The 23,245-nt window shown below is 42.9% G+C and overlaps 1 protein-coding gene and 1 long non-coding RNA gene across 15 annotated transcripts in view; both read left to right on the top strand.

The window, feature by feature from the left end:
• The window catches only part of MBNL2 (muscleblind like splicing regulator 2), a 156,550-nt gene that overhangs the window by 103,511 nt on the left and 29,794 nt on the right, over positions 1-23,245 (top strand). For 7 of the 14 annotated variants that reach the window (XM_078853386.1, XM_078853387.1, XM_078853392.1 and 4 more), the window contains 4 exons: positions 928-1,092; positions 6,973-7,173; positions 7,845-8,108; positions 22,855-22,908. In XM_078853386.1, coding sequence (XP_078709512.1) covers positions 928-1,092; positions 6,973-7,173; positions 7,845-8,108; positions 22,855-22,908 — 684 coding nt within the window. The remainder of the gene's footprint in view (positions 1-927; positions 1,093-6,972; positions 7,174-7,844; positions 8,109-22,854; positions 22,909-23,245) is intronic. The other 7 variants (XM_078853394.1, XM_078853395.1, XM_078853396.1 and 4 more) reach the window with 1 other exon arrangement.
• On the top strand, positions 14,394-18,405 carry LOC140912912 (uncharacterized). Its single transcript, XR_012159413.1, has 2 exons — positions 14,394-16,930; positions 17,814-18,405. It is a non-coding gene; the product is annotated as an uncharacterized LOC140912912 (long non-coding RNA).

The following is a 23,245-nucleotide window of genomic DNA, read 5'->3' on the forward strand; positions in this document are numbered from 1 at the left end:
TTGAGATTCAAAAAGTTAAAGCTTTAAAACCATTAAAACACGAGTTATCAACATTACATGTCAAAATATACAAAATAAATATCCTGAAATCAAACTCTAATAAGGTCTCAAGCAGAATTTTTCTTTGGCTATCTGTAAATTTCTATGATGATCTATGGAAATATTTTTTTCAGCATTTGTATATGTATGGTGAAATTGATGTGTATTGACATTTACCTATAAAAATCTCATCATTCCCATCCTAATTGTGAAGAAAAAAAATCTGTTTCCTGATATTGTTTCCTCCTGTATTCAGAGACACAGGACTTTGTACATTCTTCAAAAAGAAATAAAACTGCATCAAAGTAATACATATCCCCAATTTCTACATCCAACTGGAACCCCCCCAAATCTGACAAGCTGTTCAAGTCAAAAAGGGGCAACAATACAGTGGAGTGGAAGCACAAAGAAAATTACTAATATTAATACTTGTAGTTCTGCAAACATACATTTAATATCCAGTGTTTAAAAGCTATATTTTGTTTCAAATTAAAATGTTAAATCTATTAATAATATTAATTATTAACATTTATATTGTGGTAACAACAGAGGCCATGATCAGGATATCTTGAGAGGAAATTCAAGCAGTCTGGCTAATATTCAGGGCATTAATTCTGTAGCAATGTCCTGTATTTACCAATTAACATACCATCAATCATTTTCTAAAATTAGCCTATTTTTAAAAAAAATTTCAGTTGATAACATAAGTGACCAACTTGGGTTACTGGCCTGAGGCAAGCCGTAAACTGTCATCTCTTCCTAGCTAGTCAATTCCAAGGAAATGCCTTGCAACTCAATTTTTGTTCCTTAATTGATGGTGTAATATTTTGCCTTGAGAAACCAAACCGCCATTAAAAGCTATAAAGTAACTGATGTAATTTTTTGCAGGGTCGTTGTACAAGAGAGAACTGCAAGTATCTTCATCCACCAACACATTTAAAAACTCAATTAGAAATTAATGGCAGGAACAACTTAATCCAACAGAAAACTGCAGCAGCAATGCTTGCCCAGCAGATGCAGTTCATGTTTCCAGGATCACCAATTCAGCCAATGGTAAGTATCCTTTTTCAAATGATGTGGTGGGTAACTAAAGCTCAGTTGTGAGATTGGGTTGACCTGAAAATGGCCTCTAAACACCTTACTACTTTCTTTGTCAATGAAAATAAATTGCTATTTAGAGACTGTGTGAAATACAGAAATGCTGGAAAACATGCTCAAATTTAAATGTGTGTGCTGAGGTGTTATCATAGATGTGGCACATCCCCCATTCCCTATCTCAGCCTCTCCTCCCTCCCTCACCCTCCTCCCCCCCTTCCCCCCCACACTTTCTTTCTCTCAGGTTTTGAGACCCAGCTACCTTGGGTTAGCTTTGCAAGGGCTTTGTGCAAGATCCCCACTTGAGTGGAAAGAGTTACAAGAACAATAACCATTTGAGTAGGATTGCAGTGTCTTCTTTCCCAGCTTCTGTGAGCTGAATAATTTTTAATAAATCTTTCATCTCAGATTGTTTCTTTATTCCCTTCCAGAACGGAACAAGTGATCATGTGTTCATGGGTTGTGCTTGCTTCCTAGCTTGAAGTCTGAAGTGCCCCAGAATGACATAGACAAAGAGAAAAGATGATATGGGACTTCACAAGCTTCAAAAGTTCCATCTTTTGAAATCATACGTAAAACAGTTTGGGGCATTTCCTGCAAATCCAGATACAAAGCAAGCATCTTGCAGCCATGAACACCAGCTTGGTATAAATGATATGGGTATATGTATAAATGATCAGTCCTATTGTACTGTTCAAACAGGTCAGGGCCACCTTTGTAACAAACAATAAAGATTAGAGGTGAGTGGGCACTACTCCTTTGTCTCAAGTGCATTGTGACCCAGTGGGAACACTTAGGGTCAAAGCCAGCTTTCATTGACTTCATATGGGAGTTGAATCAGACGTGTGTGTGTATATGTATCACGCACGTGTGAGAGAGGAGACAATATGAGGGGAGCAGGAAGAGTGGACAGCAGGGAGGGTCACTGAGGGGACAGGGAAATGTAATAGGACTGGCAGAGAGATCTTGTGGTGCAAGAAAATGAAGCCTTGTTTATATTAGTATGTTTGGTTTTCCCAGTAGACCAGTCACTTATGCCCAGTCAGTTGCATCCTAGATCTCTCACCAAAGACAACGCTTGTAGCCAATCCTATAATAAACTGTCTAAGGATTTATTAGCTAGGAAAAAGAAATGAGAGTTATTTATAAGGTTAAAGCAGGTAAACGTGCACGCACAAACTAGTTACAGTCTTATGTTCCGAAAGGGTAATAGAAGCTGCTGTAATATGCAAGGTGTGTATATATATGTACTTTAGGGCTAACCCAGGCCAAGGCCAGGGGAACTCTTGCTTATGCTTAGAAATCTTCGCCCCTTACAGTTCAAGCAGCTTAGAGGTACAGTTCTTTCTTATCAGTGATTTTTATTCCCTTCCCCCCAGAGTTCAAGTTGATGGAACAAGTCCACCTGCACGTCTTCTCTACATGGGTGTTGGGAGGAGCAATCGACAGAGTTCTTGTTCTTCGATGTTTCACAATGGCTCATTTAGTTTCAGTGGGCCTTCTTGCTGGGCCAGACCTAACACCTTCTGTAGGAAGCCAGCATTTCTACATTAATTAATGTTCCTTTCCTATTTGATGACTTACACAATTACAGAGGATTACCATGCAAACACCTACTATAACCTTGTACAGTAAAAGCTGTTTTATCTGGCATGTTGGAGAATGGGGGGTGCTGGTAAGTGAAAAATGCCGATTAACTAAGAGGGAGGGAGGTTGGGTGCGGGAGGGGGTTTGGGGCTGGGGCAAGGGAGGAGTTGCAGGGTGCAGGCTCTGGGATGGAGTTTGGGTGTGGGAGAGGGGTCGGGGCAGTGGGCTGGAGCGCGGGAGGGGGCTTGGGGTGCCGGATCCAGGAGCGTTCACCTCGGGCGGCTCCCTGCAAGTGGCAATCTGTCCTGGCTGCTTTTAGGCGGATGCGTGGGTAGGCCACTCTGCATGCTGCCTCCGCCCGCAGGTACCGCCCCCGCAGCTCCCATTGGCATCCCAAGCCCCTTCCTGTACCCAAACTCCCTCCCAGTGCCCACGCTCCGTACCCTCTCCCGTGCCCCAACCCCCTGCCAGACATGCGCCAACCAGACTATAAACTGGAATTTCTATGAAGATCAGAAATGCAGTTTGTAGAGCTTTCCAGTTGGTGAAGTGCCAGATAAAACAGCTTTTACTGTAACATGGGGTACAGATGTTAAAAGTGAGATGAATATACAAAGCATCCTACAAGTATTCCATCTAGTCTAAACACATTCTTATAAATCTAATACCTGTTTTAACAATATTAACCCACAGATGAGCCAGTTTGGTTTCCAGCTATGCATTTGTCAGTGTTCAGTGAGTGCTAGGGGTCTGGGCGTGAGCTGGCATCTGCTCTGCCAGCATCACAGTAACAATATAAAAATGCTAAGTATTCTGAAAAATCAGGCCCTAAGTCTGTCAGGGTAGGCACCCAAAATTAGTGGATTCTTCTGCACATTATGGTTTTAATTTCTCCATGCTCAATCTGTAAAATGGGGATAATAATAATTTTCTTTCTCACAGAAGAGGTGTGAAGATATATTCATTAATATTAGTGAGGTGCCCAAATATCACAGAGATGAGCACCATTAAAAAGTCCATGAATCAATTAACAATTCTTTATTTCAGTGCATGGTTTGGACGGTGCATAATAAATAAGGCCTAGGGGCTACACACGGAATGATGAGGAAATTTTGAATAGCTACCTCATTCCTGAGCATTGTCCATCCTGTGCCTTGAATGAGGCAGGGATAATATGGTAGAAATAGTATGTGATTGTATAATTAAAGTATGTATCATACTGCATATGCACTAGGCAGAATAAACAATCTTAATTGACATTTCCTAACTGTTTTGTGTTTGACTTTGCAACTTTAATGTTCTTTTACATTAGTGGGGATTTTGTATGTAATAGGATATTGGTTAAACTTGTCACTACTGTAAGCAAAGGAATCCCCTAAATTTCACATAGAAGTTTCTTTCCTTTTCGCCACCGTATCAATACAATCATCATTCAAACTTTATTATTTCACCTACCAACAGGGAGTAAAAAGCAAGTTCTTTTTCTCTGTCTCAAACTGCTAGTGGGTTGTGGTAGATTATCATTGACGTAGCGGAATAAAAAGTATAAAAGAAATACCTAAACATTCAATGAAGCTTGTAGGTTCTTCTTGAAATTATATCTAGTGAAAAGATTTTATTTTTTCTATTAAACATTGCGCTGCAATAGCATGTTTATAATAGCGATTGTGTGAAAAAACTGAGCATAGACCTGTTATAGCAAGAATCCTTTTTTTTCTTATAATTATTTCCTTATTTTGATTTACAGTTTATGGATAGTATTTAGCAAGGGTATGAGCACATTTTTTGATGGGCAGTGGAAAAAAAAATTTTTTTAAGTGTTAATCTTTGCATGAGTGATAACTAGATGATCTTTTCCTGCAGCTGGGTACACTGGTTGGTTCTTCTGCTGCTCTCAACATCTTCTTGGGGACTACGCTGGATTCATTCTTGACAAGCAGCTTTCTCCAAAACCCCTTTGAGTCCTACTCTTTCCCCTAAGGCTGTTTCATAAGTGTTGATGGCTAGCTTCCCCTTCTAATAGAGCCTATAGAGGCCAACATGAAGAGAAAGATATGTCTGCCTCTTTACATTTTCTAAGTGTCTCTTCAGAGCTCTGCTACATCTTGGCATTTTCTAGTTGCCAGCTTATTTTGGAGCTTTACTTTTAGTCCTACATAACAGACCCTGCATTTCTGACCTGGCAAGTGTTGCATAGCGTGGTTCAGGAACCTGATAGAGTACAGTAGTGAGTGCAGGTACAAACTATATCTCTGCAACTGCTCCAGTAGCATTAGTCCAGAGTCCACACTAGTCTGAGACGTGCTACATTTCCATGCACATTCTTTTCACATTATAATTATAGTTTGCCTCTAGCAAACATCGACACTGCAGGCCTACAAAAGACCTTTCCAGTCCTGACCATGGGACTGCATTGACTCCCCACCCTATGGAATATATGTTGGCAAATCTGCTATCCTGCTTCATCTGAACTGGATTTCTGCATCACAGAATTGCGTCTTCCTCTTGATACAGCTTCATTGCATTACATTGCTTTAAATGGTTGTGAAACATAATTTCAGACCCATATCATTCCCACCCCTCAAACGATTTTGATTGGCTAAGCTTAGAGAGACCAATCTCTCTACCACAGCCCATCAACCTGAAAAGATCACGACCTAAATATTGGGCCCAATAATAAATGTTCCATTTGCCACAGGTGGCAGTTGAATATAACATAAACATTGCACAGGCCAGTTTTTACATGTCATAGGCATACAGGGGTGAAAGTGAGCCGGTACTGCGTACCGGTAAGAACCCTCACCGGCCCATACCCAGCCCACATTAAAGCACTGCCATGGCAGCACTTTAATGTCCCTGCCCCTTTTGCCTCCCCTGTCAGCGGCCCTGCTGGTAGGGTTCGTACCGGCAGGGCCGCCGACGGGGTGGGGGGCGGTGGAGCAGCAACGTTAAAGCGCTGCTGCGGCAAAGGACCCTGCAGCACTTTAACGACTCTGCCCCTTTTGCCCGCCCTGGCTGCCGACAGGTGTGGGGGTGGGAGGGCGGCAAAGGGAGCAGCTGCCGTGGGGCCAGCCATTTAAAAGGGCCCGGGGCTCCAGATGCCACTACTGCAGCAGCAGTGTCCAGAGCCCCGGGCCCTTTAAATCAACACGGGAGCCCCAGGCAGTGCAGGCCAGGCGGCATGGAAGGGCTGGTTGGGGGATGCTGACCCCCAGCCCCGCCCCTTCTGCCAGAGGCCTCGCCTCTTCCAGGGGCCGGAGCTGCCCCCGTACCGGTACGTGTCCTCAGTTATTTTCACCCTTGTAGGCACAGTAACTTAAATTGTATAGAAATACAAAATACGGCATGCAAGGTGGTAGATGTAACATGTGAAAGAGCTTATATAATGTATACTATTATTACAAAGATGGATTCAATATACTGAATAACATTTTACCTATAAAATTCAGTTTTACTAGGGAAGCAGATAGAAAGAGAAAGCAGTAGAAATAAGATGCACTTTATCTGAGATGTATAAATAAATTTGAAATGTAATATGAAGTGTAATCTCATTAGATATCCAGATTCAAATTATAGCTGACATGTGTAGATGCACTGAGAACTCCTTTTCTCATAATATGGCTGCAAAATGCTGTTCCTGTCCTTCACTGGAATTTATTACATCAGCGATTCTCAAACTTTCGCAACCCAAGAACCCCCATTTTGATTTTAAAAATTTTGCGGCCCCCCCCAAATGGCTTCTAATTTTCCCCGGGGATGCTCAACCCACACTCATCCTCAGGCCCTGCCCCCACTCCACCCCTTCCACAAAGGCCCCGTTCCCACCCCACCTCTTCCCTCTCCAGCCCTGCCCCTCCTCTTCCCCACCTCTTTCCGCTCCCTCCCCTGAGCGTGTCCTGTCCCCACTCCTCCCTCTCCCTCCCAGTGCCTCCTGCACGCCGCTGAACAGCTGTTCCACGGTGTGTAGGAGGAACTGGGAGGGAGAGGGAGGAGTTGATCAGTGGAGCCAGCAGCCCTGGACATGACTTGGGTCCGCAGACCCCAGTTCTAGAACCGCTGTATTCCATGTTTAAGAGAAGAAAATATGCAGTGTAATGTTGTCAACTCTTTTAAATTCTGATTAAGAAAATGAATCAAAACCAGGGAAAATGTACAAAAGACATCAAATAAGATCTGCAAACTTTTTAAAAAAATAGTTTCAATGTAAGGTTACCTATTTATTTTTCATCTCACTATGTTTTCATTTTGCAGCCCACATTTCCAGTAGGTCCAACAATAGGAACGAACACAGCTATTAGCTTTGCTCCTTACTTAACACCTGTAACCCCTGGAGTTGGGTTAGTTCCTACTGAAATCCTACCCACACCGCCTGTCATTGTTCCTGGAAGTCCCCCTGTCACAGTTCCTGGTTCGACTGCTACTCAGAAACTCTTGAGGACTGATAAACTGGAGGTACTACAGACACCATTGTGACTAGAAATGTAATTTTCTGCTAATTTATACGTGAAAGCTTTGAAAAGCTTTGTTGTCCTTAGAAGCGCTCTCTAATATAGCCTAATCTTTAGTTATTAAACTATAGATCTCATAAGTACTCTTGTAGGATTTACGCTTGTACTCGGTGGAAATGTTACCATTGTTTTAGTGTCGTCATTTTTTTTAATATGGTTTGGATAAAAATTCAGTGAATGTGTTCTAGAGTTGATTGCTCAAATTTAATATGCCTGATCAACATCAAAGGTAACAAAAGGGGTTGAGTTTTAAAATACAGCTCTGTCATTATGAGTTTCTTCATAGAGAAAGTAACTGGGGCCACAGGAGCGTTTAATTGACACCACTGAATAATATTCTTAAGGGTTTTATGTTGGTGAACAAGAATAGATTTTTTGAAATGACACAGTTCTATGTAAGTTCAACTTACTATCAAACAACACAGCTATATTAACTGCAACTTAATTAAGGGCAGGCAAACATATTTAACAAACATGTAAAGGACTGTTGCAAACAGTTGGGACAAGTCTAAAATACAATAAAGAATGAGCTGTGTATGTGGTTTTTTGTTTTGTTTTTCCCAGTTAATATTGCTGTGGGTCCATCAGCTGTAATTAGTATTGTTTTGCACATAGGTATGCAGGGAGTTCCAGCGAGGAAACTGCGCGCGGGGAGAGACTGACTGCCGCTTTGCACATCCTGCAGATAGCACAATGATTGACACAAATGACAACACTGTAACCGTTTGTATGGATTACATAAAGGGGCGTTGCATGAGGGAGAAATGCAAATATTTTCACCCTCCTGCACATTTGCAGGCCAAAATCAAAGCTGCTCAACATCAAGCCAACCAGGCTGCAGTGGCAGCTCAAGCAGCTGCTGCAGCTGCTACAGTGATGGTAAGTGCAAGACTATATGGTTAAATTTTTCATAAACTTATCAATTATTGTTTTTCTCCAATTAGAAGTGTTGTTTAAGTTGTTGATTTTCACACATTCATCATAAAAGCTAGGAATTCTAAAAAGTATTACTTTCTTTAGGGCAGTGGTTCCCAAACTTGTTCCTCCGCTTGTGCAGGGAAACCGGCTCGGCCCACCAGGGGCTTTCCCTGCAGAAGCAGGGAACAAGTTTGGGAACCACTGCTTTAGGGAAAAATACTTTCTCCCTCCCTCAGTTATTTTAGCATAATAGGTTCCTCTTCTGAATAGAGTGAAGCAGTTAGACACTTTGCACTGTCTTTGCTCTCTGCTCCATGATGATATGCCAAATTTGCCTCCTAATATTTCTTGGTGAGAAATAAAACTGGTAGAACTTAGTGGTCAATGGGAAGTATGTACACATATGCTATATTATCTCTTTGATGGCAGAAATATAATCTGAAAAATTAGGAAACAAGGAATAAAGGAAGAAGTGGTTTTGTTTCCAAGACACGGGGCACAGATGAGAGATCTGGTATTTCCCACTGACTTACAGTAATATCCTGAGCAGGCCATTTTTAATTGCCCTGTGACTCAGTTTCCCCATTAGTAAAATGGAAATAAGGCACTTAATTGTGAAGCTTAATTCATTAATGTTTTCAGACATTCAGCTTGTATATCTGTGAATGCCATAATAATGCCTATAAATAAAATTAATAAAAATGTATCTAGTAAGGTCAAACAAAAGAAGTTAAAGGATCTGATTTGTTTTCAGAAGTTTTATACTATTACTGAAACATATTTAGAGATGTCTTTCCCTCAGTGTCCTCTTGCAGAATGGTTGATACTGTTACTAGCAACAGTTCTACACCTGTATTGATAGAGTTGAACAAATAAAGCATGCAGGGTTTTATTCAGGGGACAGCAGTACAGTCAGCCCACAGATCAAAGCAGCATTGTCCTAATTCCTGGCACTGAAAGAATAATTATACAGATGTGACTTGTGGGTAGTGCATACAATAGATGTAGACAATACAGTTACTCTTAGAGTAAGAAGCCTACCAGAAACACAATACAGTACAGTATATAACTATCACAGGGTATTGTATTTAGCAAATAAGTAGAGACCAGACATTTAGGGGACAAAGAGTGAGTTTCTTTCAAATGTGGCAACTGTGAAATAATTTAAATATCTGAAAAGAACAGAGGAGAATTTCCCCTAATTCAGTATTTTCTCCTACAGTATTTCCAGTCTCTATTTAAAATATAGGAATTTTAGCTAAACCTTCTCTGCACTCACAGAAACTGAGGACCGATCTGGAAATAAAAGAGTGAATATCTGAGATTTTTGCTGTAACAATTAGAGCAGGACAGATGACTGATTTTTGGGGTGGTGGGGGGAATGCAGAATGCCCAGGAAACCGAAAAATCAGAAAAAATATTAGATTTGAGTCCAAAAAATTCAGTTCCCTCCTCTGAATCAGGCAGAGAGAAGATTTGCATCCATGGCTTTTATCTCCCAGGTAAGTGCCTTAATCACCGGACTATAGAGTCAAGTTCAGTATCTCACTTTGGCCCACTGAAAATGTAAGTATTTATACAAAGTGGAACAGCTTCAACAGGAGAGATTGAGAGCAACCCATCCACAATAGTCTATAGCCCGGTGGTTAGAGAACTCACTTGGCAAGGGAGGAGACTTGTGTAGAAATCCCTGTTCCAGAATGGCAATTCAAATCTTGGTCTCCCACCTGCCTTGCAAATGCCCTAAATTTGGACTAAATGGACTAAAGGTCGTGAGGGACACATGGACAAACACATGCACTCTTTCTGAAACTGGCCCTGTAATCTTTTTCACAGCCAAAATGAACCAGGTCAAATTCATGAATAGTTTCAGGTTGATCGAAACTGCATTTTTGGCTAATAAATTAAAATACATTTCATCCAGATGCAGTACCAGTCCTTCAGTCATGCAAAATTCGTTACTTCTAGATATAAAAATGAGGCTTGTCGATTAAGAGCAGATACCTCACGTGATTAACTCAAAAAACTAATCGTGATTAAAAAAAGTAATCGCGATTAATTGCAGTTTTAATCGCACTGTTAAAACAATAGAATACCAATAGAAATTTATTAAATATTTTGGATATTTTCCTACATTTTCATATATTTTGTATTCTTTGTTGCAATTGAAATTAAAATGTGAATTATTTTTATTACAAATATTTGCACTGTAAAAATGATTTTAAAAAAATAGTATTTTTCAATTCACCTCATACAAGTTCTGTAGTGCAATCTCTTTGTCGTGAAAGTGCAAGTTACAAATTTAGGGTTTTTTTGTTACTTAACTGCACTCAAAACCAAAACAATGTAAAACTTCAGAACCTATAAGTCCACTCAGTCCTACTTCTTGTTCAGTCAATCGCTAAGACAAACAAGTTTGTTTACATTTACAGGAAATAATCCTGCCCTCTTCTTATTTACAGTGTCACCAGACAGTGAGAACAGGCGTTCACATGGCACTTTTGTAGCTGGCATTGCAGCGTATTTACGTGCCAGATATGCTAAACATCCATATGCCCCTTCATGCTTCGGCCACCATTCCAGATGACATGCTTCCATGCTTATGACACTTGTTAAATTCAATTAACGCATTTTTTTTTGTGATTGAATTCCTTGGGGGAGAATTGTATGTCCCCTGCTCTGTTTTACCCACATTCTGCCATATATTTCATGTTATAGTAGTCCCGGATGATGACCCAGAACATGTTGTTCATTTTAAGAACACTTTCACTGCAGATTTCACAAAACGCAAAGAAGGTACCAATGTGAGATTTCTAAAGATAGCTACAGCACTCAACCCAAGGTTTAAAAATCTGAAGTGCCTTCCAAAATCTGAGAGGGACGAGGTGTGGAGCATGCTTTCTGAAGTCTGAGAAGAGCTACACTCTGGTGAGGAAACTACAAAACCCAAACCACCAAAAAAGAAAATCAACCTTCTGCTGATGGTATCTGACTCAGAAAATGAAAATGAACCTGCGTCAGTCCGCACTGCTTTGGATTGTTATTGAGCAGAACCAGTCATCAGCATGGACCCATGTCCCCTGGAATGGTGGTTGAAGCATGAAGGGATATGTTAATCTTTTGCACATCTGGCGCATAAATATCTTGCGACACCAGCTACAACAGTACCATGAGAAAGCCTGTTCTCACTTTCAGGTGACAATGTAAACGAGAAGCAGGCAGCATTATCTCCTGCAAATGTAAACAAAATTGTTTGTCTGAGCAGTTGGCTGAACAAGAAGTAGGACTGAGTGGACTTGCAGACTCTAAAATTTTACATTGTTTTATGTTTGAATGAAGGTTTTTTTCCACATAATTCTACATTTGTAAGTTCAGCTTTCAGGATAAAGAGATTGCACTACAGTACTTGTATTAGGTGAATTGAAAAATACTATTTTGTTTTTTTACAGTGCAAATACTTGTAATAAAAAATAAATATAAAGTGAGCACTGTACAGTTTGTATTTTGTGTTGTAATTTAAATCAATATATTTGAAAATGTACAAAACATTAAAAAAATTTAAATAAATGGTATTCTATTATTGTTTAGCAGTGTGATTAATTGCGATTAATTTTTTAAATTGCTTGACAGCCCTAATAAAAAAATAAGCAAAGTATTTTTCTGAGCCAAACTAGTTCTAAGATATGCCTCCTTTTATTGAAATAAGCCACATTCAAAACAGAGACCAAGAGGAAGAGTCTTTTGAAATACAAGTTTGAATTACTAGCATTATACCACCAAAGGAGAAGAAGGCTGAAAGCCAGATGATGGTATATTATTCCTGTGGAAAATTTTATAGATGGCCTTTAATTGGATATTTAAACTCGGAAGAGTTATAATGTAGACAAAAGAAGCTTTTTTTCATCCCACTTATTTTTATTTAATACAAATCCAAAACAAAGGGAAACCAGGGGTCAAAATAAATAAATGGAGTCAATTCTCCATTGGGACAAATAATATGGAAGAGTATGGGGAAAAGTGGTTGCTGATACAATATATATATATATAAGCGAGGCCCCCCCAAAAATGGTCAAGAATTATTCAGTCAAAATACTGTCTGACCTAAAAAAATAATAATAATTCTGGTGGATCTCCGTTGGAAGGAACAATCAAGGATCCTTAACCAACAGTTCCTGCTTCCAGATGGGTCCTGAGTTGAAATTATGGTCTCACAGCAGACATACCCGAATACTTGTTGGGCAAGAATATGGATCAAAAGGCTTGAGTACTTAAAGCCTAGATTATGCAGGGCTTTATAGACTAATACTAAGAGAAGGGGTTAATTTACACACTTCATAAATGTTCGAACAGCACATATTTTTGCTGTAGAACATGTTAACATATATCTTCACCCATGTTGGAACTCTTTTACCTTTATAAAAACACTTATTAAACAGCCTTGAAGCAAAATTTACAACCATGTATAACAGCCAGTGCTACATGGTAATCAACACAGAAGATAATTCCCCCATCAGTTAGTCAAAAATTCCAAAATCAACAGTTTCCTAACTGTACTCTGTAGGTCACTGATGGTGTGTGGAGCACTTTCTTTTCCACTTTAAACAATTGCCATAGTTGCCCAGGGAAGTTGTGTGATAGTGAAGGTGAGGGGAGGTGTCATTATGAAAGGAAGGGAGATTGTCCATGGCACTAGTGAGAAGTGGTCCACATTATGGCAAATGTGAGAACTCCATTCTTGAACCCCCTCAAAAAACATTATCAAAAAACAAGCAAAGATTCTTGGCTTATGTGGGCTATTTAGCAGCATAAAAGTAGCTCTAGGGCAGTGGTCTCCAACCTTTTTATGTCTAAGATCACTTTTTGAATTTAAGGACAACCCAGGAAGTTCGGAAGTGGGTGCAGGCTCTGGGCTGGGGCCGAGGGGTTCGCAGTGTGGGAGGGAGCTCTGGGAGGAGCCTGGGGCAGGGGGTTGGGGTACAGGAAGGGGTGAACGGTGCAAGCTCTGGGAGAAAATTTGGGTGCAGGGGGGGAGAGGGGGGCGCTCCGGGCTAAGGCAGAGTGTTGGGGTGCAGGAGCGGTTGCGGGATGCTGGCTCTCTGCGGGGGTCAGGTCTGGGGCAGGGGATTGGAGTCCACAAGAGGGTTTGGGGTGCTCACCCTGGGAGGAGGCTCACGGCTGGGGCTTGGGGTATAGGAGGGGGTATGGGGTCCTGGCTCCAGGAGGGGGTTGGGGTGTGGTCTCTCAGGGGGTGGCACTTGCCTCAGGTGGCTCCCACTTGGTGGCACAGTGAGGATGAGGCAGGCTCCCTGCCTGCCCTGTCCCCACACTGCTCCTGGAAGGGGACAACGTGTCCCTGAGGCCCCTGAGGAGGGGGATGGAGAGCACATGGCTCTGTGCACTGCCCCTTTCTGCCGTCATGGCCCCCACAGCTCCCATTGGCCACAGTTCTCTGTTCCCAGCCAATGGGAGCTGCAGAGGTGTTGCTTTCAGACAGGAGCAGCATGCCAAGACCTCTGTCCGCCCCTTCCTCCCTGCCCCCGTGGGGGCGTGCTGGTCACTTCCAGGAGCAGCGTGGGGCTGCAGCAGCAGGGAGCCTGCCGTAGCAGCAGTCCAGCAACACCCTCGGAGATCGTGATCAACTGGGAGAGTCCCCAGGATCAACCAGTCGATCGCGATCGACTGGTTGGTGACTACTGCTCTAGGGCCACCATAAAATAGAGTTAAGATGAGATAAAGTCACCTTTGTCCCCACTACCTCAGGGTACATCTTCGGTGTTGTGCCTCCAGGAAAGAATCCCAGGCAGACCAAGGGGTCAGTGAATTCCAGAGTTCAAGACTCCTTTAGGAATTACCCTACCTCTAGCCCCTGACATTTAAACCTAGTAACTTTTCCTTAAATGCCTTAGCTCGAGGGTGGGCAAACTTTTTGGCCCGAGGGCCACATCTGGGTATGGAAATTGTATGGTGGGCCATGAATGCTCACAAAATTGGGGTTGGGGTGCAGGAGGGCATGATGGCTCTGTCTGGGGATGCAGGCTCTGGAGAGGGGCCAGAAATGAGACGTTCAGGGTATGGGAGGGGGCTCCAGGCTGGGGCAGGGGGTTGGGGTGTGCGGGAGAGGGATCAGGGCTGGGGCAGGGGACTGGAGCACGGGAGGGGGTCAGGAGTGCAGGCTCCAGGCGGCGCTTTCTTCAAGCAGCTCCTGGAAGCAGTGGCATGTCCCCACTCTGGCTCCTATGTGGAGGTGCGGCCAGGCGGCTCTGTGAGCTGCCCTGTCTGCAGGCACCGCCCCGCAGCTCCCATTAGCCACAGTTCCCGGCCAGTGGGAGCTGAGGGGGCAGCGCTTGGGGCGGGAGCAGCGCACAGAGCCCCCTGGCTGCCCCTAAACGTAGGAGCTGGAGGGGGAACGTGCTGCTGCTTCCAGGAGCCTCAGCACGCACATGCGAAGTGGCCTCCTACCCCACTTCCCAGCTGGGGTGCGGGAGCAGGGCAAGCCCCGGGCCCCGTTCCCCAGCGGGAGCTCCAGGACCAGATTAAATTGTCTGGAGGGCCGGATGTGGCCCGTGGGCCGTAGTTTGCCCTGCCTTAGCTGATCTCAGCTTTTGAGGTAAAAGCAAGGAGATGGGCAGTCTGTGAAATAGCCAGAGCTCAGACTATTTATAGATGAAAACCAGTGTTTTGGTATTTTTGTGCTTTGTTAAGTGAATTTGAAGACAGTGTGATCCATTAGTATAATCATTACATTATTTATGGAGCACTAAAAGTGTGTTCAGTGCAGTAAGAAACGTGAAAGAAGACATTCAGAAAAACACAAAATCTAAATGAAATTAAATATTCACCATACCTTAAACACACCTCATAATAGTATACATAAAGTATATGTGGTAGATAAAATATAGAGACTTCATGCGGCTAGTTAATTTTATTTGTTTTCTTTCTCCCACCTCTCTCCTTTTGTTTCTCTCCAATGGTTGGTTATTATGGAAAGGGCTGGTGGAAGAAATAGTTTTATAGAGGGGTTTGATTGGTGAGAGGGAGGTTCTTTGGTGAACAAGGCTTCAAGCGTAGGGGTGAAAGGGAAGAAGGTTGTGAAGATATGAGGAAGAAGTGGACAGTCAAGCGAAAGGCATGGCGGGCAGGAGAGACAAGGAGGAAACAAGAGCTGCCTTATAGGTAGAGACATTGCTACTATAGAACCTTGAAATTGAGCACTAGTAGCTTGACTTGATCTGGAAGGCAAGGGAAAAGCCTGCAAAAGGATTCAAAGAAGGGAGTTTGCAATGGAGCAAACAGGTTGAGATGTATGCAAGACCAATGCAAAGTTGTGAATCAGCTCAGTGTGAGCTTCCAGTGTGACACTGTGGCCAAAATGGCTGTTGCAATCCTTGGTTGTGTTACCTTGGTATTGGGCACTGGTGCGTCTGCTGTTAGAATATTATGTCCAGTTTTGGTGTCCACAATTCAAAAACAATGTTGATAGTTGGAGATAATTGGAGGTTCAGAGAGCCACAAGAGCAATTAAAGGATTAAAAGAACGGCCTTATGGTGAAAGACTCAGGGACCTCAATCTATTTGGTTTAACAAAGAAGGTTGAGGGGTGATTTGATCAGTCTATAAGTACTTAAATTGGGTACAGAAATTTGATAGTAGAGGGCTCTTCAGTCTAGCACAGTGGTTTCCAAAGTTTTTGGATCGCGCACCCCCACAGTGCAGCCGAAGAAAGGAGGAGGGAAGACCTGTCGCAGGCGTCCCGCCGGAGGGGAAGTCCTGCTGCAGGTGTGCAGAGCTGCCGCCAAAGAAAAAAAACGGCAGAGTGCCGTCCAGCGGCACTCCTCCAGCCGCACACCCCCTGGGATTCTCTGGCGCACCCCGGGGGGTGCACGCACCCCACTTTGGAGACCACTGATCTAGCACACTAAGCCCTGGTTTACACTACGGGGTTAGGTCGAATTTAGCTGCATTAGGTCGATTTTTAAATGAATGCATCTACACAACCAACCCCATTCTGTCGACCTAAAGGGCTGTTAAAATCGACTTCTGTACTCCTCCCCGGCAAGGGGAGTAGCACTGAAATCGACCTTGCTGGGTCGAATTTGGGGCAATTTGACGGTATTGGCCTCCGGGAACTATTCCAGAGTGCTCCAATGTGATCTCTCTGGACCGCACTTTCAACTCTGATGCACTAGCCAGGTACACAGGAAAAGCCCTAGAAAATTTTGAATTTCATTTCCTGTTTGGTCAGCGTGGCGAGCTCACGTGACCATGCAGTCCCCCCAGAATCACAAACAAGCTCCAGCATGAACCAAAAGGGAGACACTGGATCTGATTGCTGTATGGGGAGAAGAATCTGTGCAGGCCGAACTCCGATCAAAAAGAAGAAATGCTAATATATATGCCAAAATCGCACAGGGCATGGTGGAGAGAGGCTACAATAGGGACACACAGCAGTGTCGCGTGAAAGTTAAGGAGCTCAGGCAAGCCTACCAAAAGACAAAGGAGGCAAATGGTCACTCCGGGTCAGAGCCCTATACATGCCGCTTCTCTGATCAGCCGCATGGCATTAAAGGGGGTGACCTTACCACTGTCTGTGGACACCTGCAAGGGGGGAGTCTCACGCAACAGGGAGGAGAATTTTGTGGATGAGGAAGAGGAGGAGGAGGAGAATGCACAGCAGGCAAGCGGAGAATCCGTTCTCCCTGGCAGCCAGGACCTTTTCTTCATCCTGGAGCCAATACCCTCCCAAGGCGGGTTCCCGGACCCTGAAGCTGGAGAAGGCACCTCTGGTGAGTGCACATTTGTAACTACAGTACAGGGTTTAAAAGTAATAGTGTTTGATTTGCCCTGAAGAATTGGGAAGCATTTGCGGCCAGTACAGCTACTGGAAAAGTCTGTTAATGTGTCTGGGGATGGAGCAGGAATCCTCCAGGGACATCTCCATGAAGCTCTCCTGGAGGTACTCTGTAAGCCTTTGCAGAAGGTTTCTGGGGAGGGTTGCCTTATTTCATCCTCCATGGTAGGACACTTTACCACGCCAATCCAGTAGCAAGTAGTCTGGAATCATTGCAGCACAAAGCATGGCAGCGAATGGTCCTGGGTTTTGGTCGCATTCAAGCAACATTCGGGCTATAACTTTCTGTGTTAGCCTAAGGAGAGTGATATCATTCATGGTCACTTGGTTGGAATAGAGGAATTTTTGTAAGGGAACAGTAAAAGGACCCCGTTCACGCTGGGTTGCTTGTGCTTGGCGAAAAGGGATCATCCCGGAGACTAGCCATGCAGTGGGGTAGGGGGAGGTGTGTGCTGCACTTCCCCCCGAAAACCGCAGCCCCTCCTTTTAAATGTGAAACCCAACAGGCATTGCTTGCTATGGGAAAGGATGGCTCTGCATTTTGAAACCATTCCCACATGTTATGAAGGCGGAGGAAGGCAACCCTGCATACCAAAAGGCTTACCATGGCTGCCTGGAAACCAAATTCTGTTGCCCAGCCATGTGTGATGTGTCACCATACCAGCAGGCGCTCAATATAAAAAGGCAAAATGCGACCTTGTACCTAAAGCACATGTGCTGTCTGCTGTGAATTGCTTGATTCACTCTGAAAGATTCTCCCTTTTGTTCTCAGAAATGTATCATCTTAAATTTTACTCTCCCTTTTTATCTCCCCCCAGGTGCAAATGTTTCTATGCTCCCCCTATCATCTCCGTCCCTGAGGTTATCGCAGATTAGAAGGAGAAAAAAACACACTCGCAATGACAAGATTTCCGAGCTCATGCAGTCCTCCCACACTGATAGGGCACAGCTTAATGCATGGAGGCATTCATTGGCAGAGGCCAGGAAAGCATTAAGTGAGCACAAAGATCAGAGGCAGGAGGCGATGCTGAGGCTAATGGGGGAGCAAACGGACATGATGAAGCGTCTGTTGGAGCTGCGGGAAAGCCAACAAGAGCACAGACCCCTGCTGCATCCATTGTATAACTGCCTGCCCTCCTCCCCAGGTTCCATATCCTCCTCACCCAGACGTCCAAAAACGCACAGTGGGGAGGCTCCAGGCACCCAGCCACTCCACTCCAGAGGTTGGCCCAAGCAACAGAAAGCTGTCATTCAAACAGTTTTGATTTGTAGTGTGGCTACAATAAGCAATATGGCCTTGTCCTTCCCTCCTTCCCCTGCCCCGCCCTCCTTCCCCCACCCGGGCTACCTTGTCAGTTATCTCACTTTTTTTTTTAATTAATAAAGAAAGAATGCATGGTTTCAAAACAACAGTTACTTTATTTCCTTTGCCAGCTGTGATTGAAGGGGGGAGGGTGGTTGTCTTACAGGGATTAAAATCAACAAAGGGGGCGGGTTTGCATCAAGGAGAAACACACACAACTGTCACACTGTAGCCTGTACTGGATGTCCCTGCCAGTGAAATTTAACTGTTTGAAGAAAATTGTGTTTGCAATGCTTCCAGCATTTGGATCCACATACCTGTGTGAACAGGTATTTTCACACACGAAATCTTGGAGAAACACACACAACTGTCACACTGTAGCCTGGCCAGTTATGAAACTGATTTTCAAAGCCTCTCTGATGTGCAGCGCGCCTCGCTGTGCTCTTCTAATCACCCTGGTGTCTGGCTGCTCAAAATCAGCCGACAGGCGATTTGCCTCAACCTCCCACCCCGCTATAAATGTCTCCCCCTTACTCTCACAGATATTATGGAGCACACAGCAAGCAGCAATAACAAGGGGAATGTTGGTTGCGCTGAGGTTTAACCTAGTCATCAAACAGTGCCTGCAGGCTTTCAAACGTCCAAAGGCACATTCTACCACCATTGCGCACTTGCTCAGCCTATAGTTGAACTGCTCCTTACTACTGTCCAGGTTGCCTGTGTACGGCTTCATGAGCCATGGGATCAAGGGCTAGGCGGAGTCCCCAAGGATAACTATTGGCATTTCAACATCCCCAATGGTAATTTTCTGGTCTGAGAAGTAAGTCCCTTCTTGCAGCTGCTCGAACAGCCTGGAGTTCCTAAAGATGCGATCGTCATGCACCTTTCCTGGCCATCCCACGTTGATGTCAGTGAAAACGTCCCTTGTGATCCACCAGTGCTTGCAGCACCATTGAGAAGTACCCCTTGCGGTTTATGTACTGGTTGGCAAGGTGATCAGGTGCCAAGATAGGGATATGTGTTCCATCTATCGCCCCACCACAGTTAGGGAACCGCATTGCAGCAAAGCCATCCGCTATGACCTGCACATTTCGCAGAGTCACTACCCTTGATAACAGAATGTCAGTGATTGCATTGGCTACTTGGATCACAGCAGTCCCCACAGTAGACTAGCCCACTCCAAATTGATTTCCGACTGACCGGTAGCAGTCAGGTGTTGCAAGTTTCCACAGGGCTATCACCACTCGCTTCTCAACTGTCAGGGCAGCTCTCATCTTGGTATTCCTGTGCTTCAGGGCAGGGGAAAGCAACTCACAAGGTTCCAGGGAAGTGGCCTTACGCATGTGAAAGTTTTGCAGCTACTGTGACTCATCCCATACCTGCAACACTATGCAGTCCCACCAGTCTGTGCTTGTTTGCCAGGACCAGAATCGGCGTTCCACTGTATCAACCAGCCCCACTTCTACCATGATGTCCCAATTGCCACAGCCTGAGCTTTCAGGAATGTCTGTGTCCATGTTCTCATCACAATCGTCCTCGTGCTGGCGTCTCTTCAACCGGTTCTACATATACTCCAGGATAATGCGCGAGGTGTTTACAATACTCACAACAGCAGCGGTGAGCTGAGCGGGCTCCATGCTTGCTGTGGTATGGGAGCTTAACCCAGAATTCCAGTGGGCAGTGGAGACTGCAGGAACTGTGGGATAGCTACCCACAGTGCACCACTCCGTAAGTCAATGCTAGCCACGGTATTAAGGAAGCACTCTGCCGACTTAATGCGCTTAGTGGGGATATACACAATCGACTGTATAAAATCGATTTCTAAAAATCGACTCTACAAAATCAACCTAATTTTTAGTGTGGACATACCCTAAGATATAACAAGTGGAAGTTGATGCTAGACAAATTCAAACTAGAAATAAGGTGATAATTTTTAACAGTGAGGGTAATTAACCATTGGAACAATTTACCAAGAGTTGGGGCAAATTCTCCATCAATGGCAATTTTTAAATCAAAATTAGATGTTTTCCTAAAATGTATTCTCTAGTTCAAAAGGAATTAATTCAGAGAAGTCCTATGCCCTGTGTATACAGGACCCCAGACTAGATTATCACAATGGTCCCTTTTGGCTTACTGTGTGGATCTAAGTCTAAACTGAGGGAAGAGGATAAGGAGTGCAGATTCTGGAGTCATAAATATAGAGATAATAGGGGAAGTTGTGAGAGTGGATGAGATCTGTGTTTTGGATGATAATAGTAATGGGTTGAGCACCTTCAACGCCCATTTAGTTAGTTTAGTTAGAGAGTTGACACCGTTCATCACCTTCCATAATTAAATCCAGCCATAATATTTCAAACTCATATAGTTTTTTGTCCCTAGTGATCTCAGAATACTGTTCAAAGATGGATGGGCATTGTTAGATATTTTACAGAAGGGAGAGAGGAGGGAGTGATCAGCTTTTTCAAAGATAGCAGGTCAAGGTGGAGGAAAATAAACAGAAAACCCTTAGATCTGGCCTCTCTATCTTACTATTGTACGTATACGGTCCCCATTACTATAGTATCTGAGTGCCTCACAAACTTGTCAACATATTTATCCTCACAACCGTGCTGTGAGTAAGGAAGTGCTATTATCTCTATTTTACAGTTGGGGAAGTGAGGCACAGAAGATTAATGGTTCATTTGCATCGTGTGTTAGTCCTCACCAGTGCGGTGTAAATTCTAGTCTGCACCAGTGTGTTGTGCACTAACCGGTCAGGGTGGACACTATTTGTGCGTGCTAGAAGTTTTTTGGTGTGTGTTAACACAGTCCTGTTTCAAATGGTAATACATTAACACACACTAGGGAACATTTAGTGCCCACCAGCAGGCTCCACACAGGCCAGTTAGTGCATGACATGCTAGTGCAGACTAGACCTTACATCCCACGGGTGAGGACTGCCGCAGCATGTGGATGAGCCCTAAGTGACTTGCCCAAGGTCACAAAGGAAATTTGTGGTAGATCAGAAATTGAATCTGGGTCTCCCACAGCCCAGGCTAGTGCTCTGACCCCTGGACCCTCCTTTCCTGATCATTAATGACCTTGATAGAGCAGATCTCATAGAGTGGAGGGTTTAGAATCTAGGAAGAAGCTAGAGGAGAAGTTGTCAAGACATCAGGAATAGAGGACATGCTTAAGGACTTTGGATGCAAAGATATAAGGAAAGATACAAGGTGATAATTGGAGAGACAGAAACATGAATTTTGAAAGATGTTTTAAGGATTAGTGAAGCAAGGGCTATCCTGCAAAATGTTCATGTTGTCATTGGCCTAAGTTCTGTGACCCTAAGTTGTCTTAGACATGGTGCTCTCAGTACCTTGTCCTCCCTTTTTAATGATTGTTCTACTTTTTTATATCTGAAGCTAAGGATAGAAACAGTCTGAATATTCATTTCTCCTATGGACTTTGAGGAGCTACCTATTGTGAGTGTAAACACCAGATTTCTGATTCATGAGGAAACCCTCCTTTCCATATGTTTTCATTAAACTCTTTTAAAATTCCCATTTAAAAAGAGTTATAGATGAAAAACATCAACTAAATTTTTCTGCTGGAATGTAGTCAAATTAGCCCTCATCTTTTATCTCTTAATGCAAATATAGGTAATAAAATTTATGCTCATGTTAAGCATTGTTTTACATTTAAATATTTTTAAATGATGCTATATTAGCACCATAATTCCTGTTCTAATTATACATTACATGCTCTTGACAAATAGTATTGTTTTCTATCACCGATTCCTAAAGTTAGTAAAGATTTTCCTGAATGACAGCTGAGAAAATATTTGTTTTAAAATGTTGGGCTTCTTCTCAGTGTAATGTGGTAAATTAAAAAGGATAATCCAAGTTACTGTCCCAGCTATAGTAAAAAATATTAAACTGATAAATTAGTGATTAGACATAACATGAACTTGTTATATATTGGAAATAGGAAAACTGTTTATATTTTGACTTCAAAGTCTATTGAAATGTACATTTTATTAACTAAGGCCCTGATCCAGCAAACATACACGTGAGTAATTCTATTAAAGCATTAAAACTCTCATTAGTGCTTTATATTTTAAATGTTAGTGTTGAAAATTTATTTTATGCTTTTTAACTTGACATAACTAACTTACCAGAAATTCTTGTAAGAAAATCCTAAAAACCAATGTGTTTCTGTGAAGTATTATAGTATGCTTAATGGTGTCTGCAAGCTGCTGTTTTAATTAACTTTCCTAAATTTCAAACATCTATATTTTACTCTCTTATATGCTTTTAACTAAGGTATAGTAGATGCATTATTGCTTCAGTACTAATTCAAGGTGTAATATTCATTTCTTTAGAAAACATTTTTGTTGTTGTGCATGCCTAGTGTTTTGTATGTTGTATACTGCATTCAGAATATTTTTTTCCTTCTCACCTATCCACAATGCAATGCCGTTCCCATGATGCACCTCTGCTTGCTGTTTACCTGTATGTTAATTCGCTTGAATCCCATTGGCCCACTGCCATCATGTGCTCGCTGCCTGTTATTAAAAGACTCAGTCGACTGCCAAAGCAATGAAGCGGCCTCTCGAAGCAACTGTAGACCTGGTACTTTGACCTTTCACCTTTTGCTTTGCATGTAGCTTTTCAGAGAAGCAACTAATGAAATTTGTATTGCTTTTTTTTTAACATCAACTGAAAACTATCATATATTATTAATTTAGAAAAAATTCAGTATTATATTTATCCATCTCATTCTCATATGCAATAAATGCAAACAATTTAGTTTTTTTCCTAACATGATTTCATTTTCAAATACCTTTTCGTAGAAGTTAAAATTAAATATAACTGCTTTTGTAATTGAAAATGCTATAATCCCTCACTGTATTTAATAATAGGAAAAATATTTAACTAAGAAAGAATACTTGGCAATGAAACACAAGTG

The sequence above is a fragment of the Lepidochelys kempii genome, chromosome 1, assembly GCF_965140285.1.
Source record: "Lepidochelys kempii isolate rLepKem1 chromosome 1, rLepKem1.hap1, whole genome shotgun sequence".
NCBI lineage: Eukaryota > Metazoa > Chordata > Testudines > Cheloniidae > Lepidochelys > Lepidochelys kempii.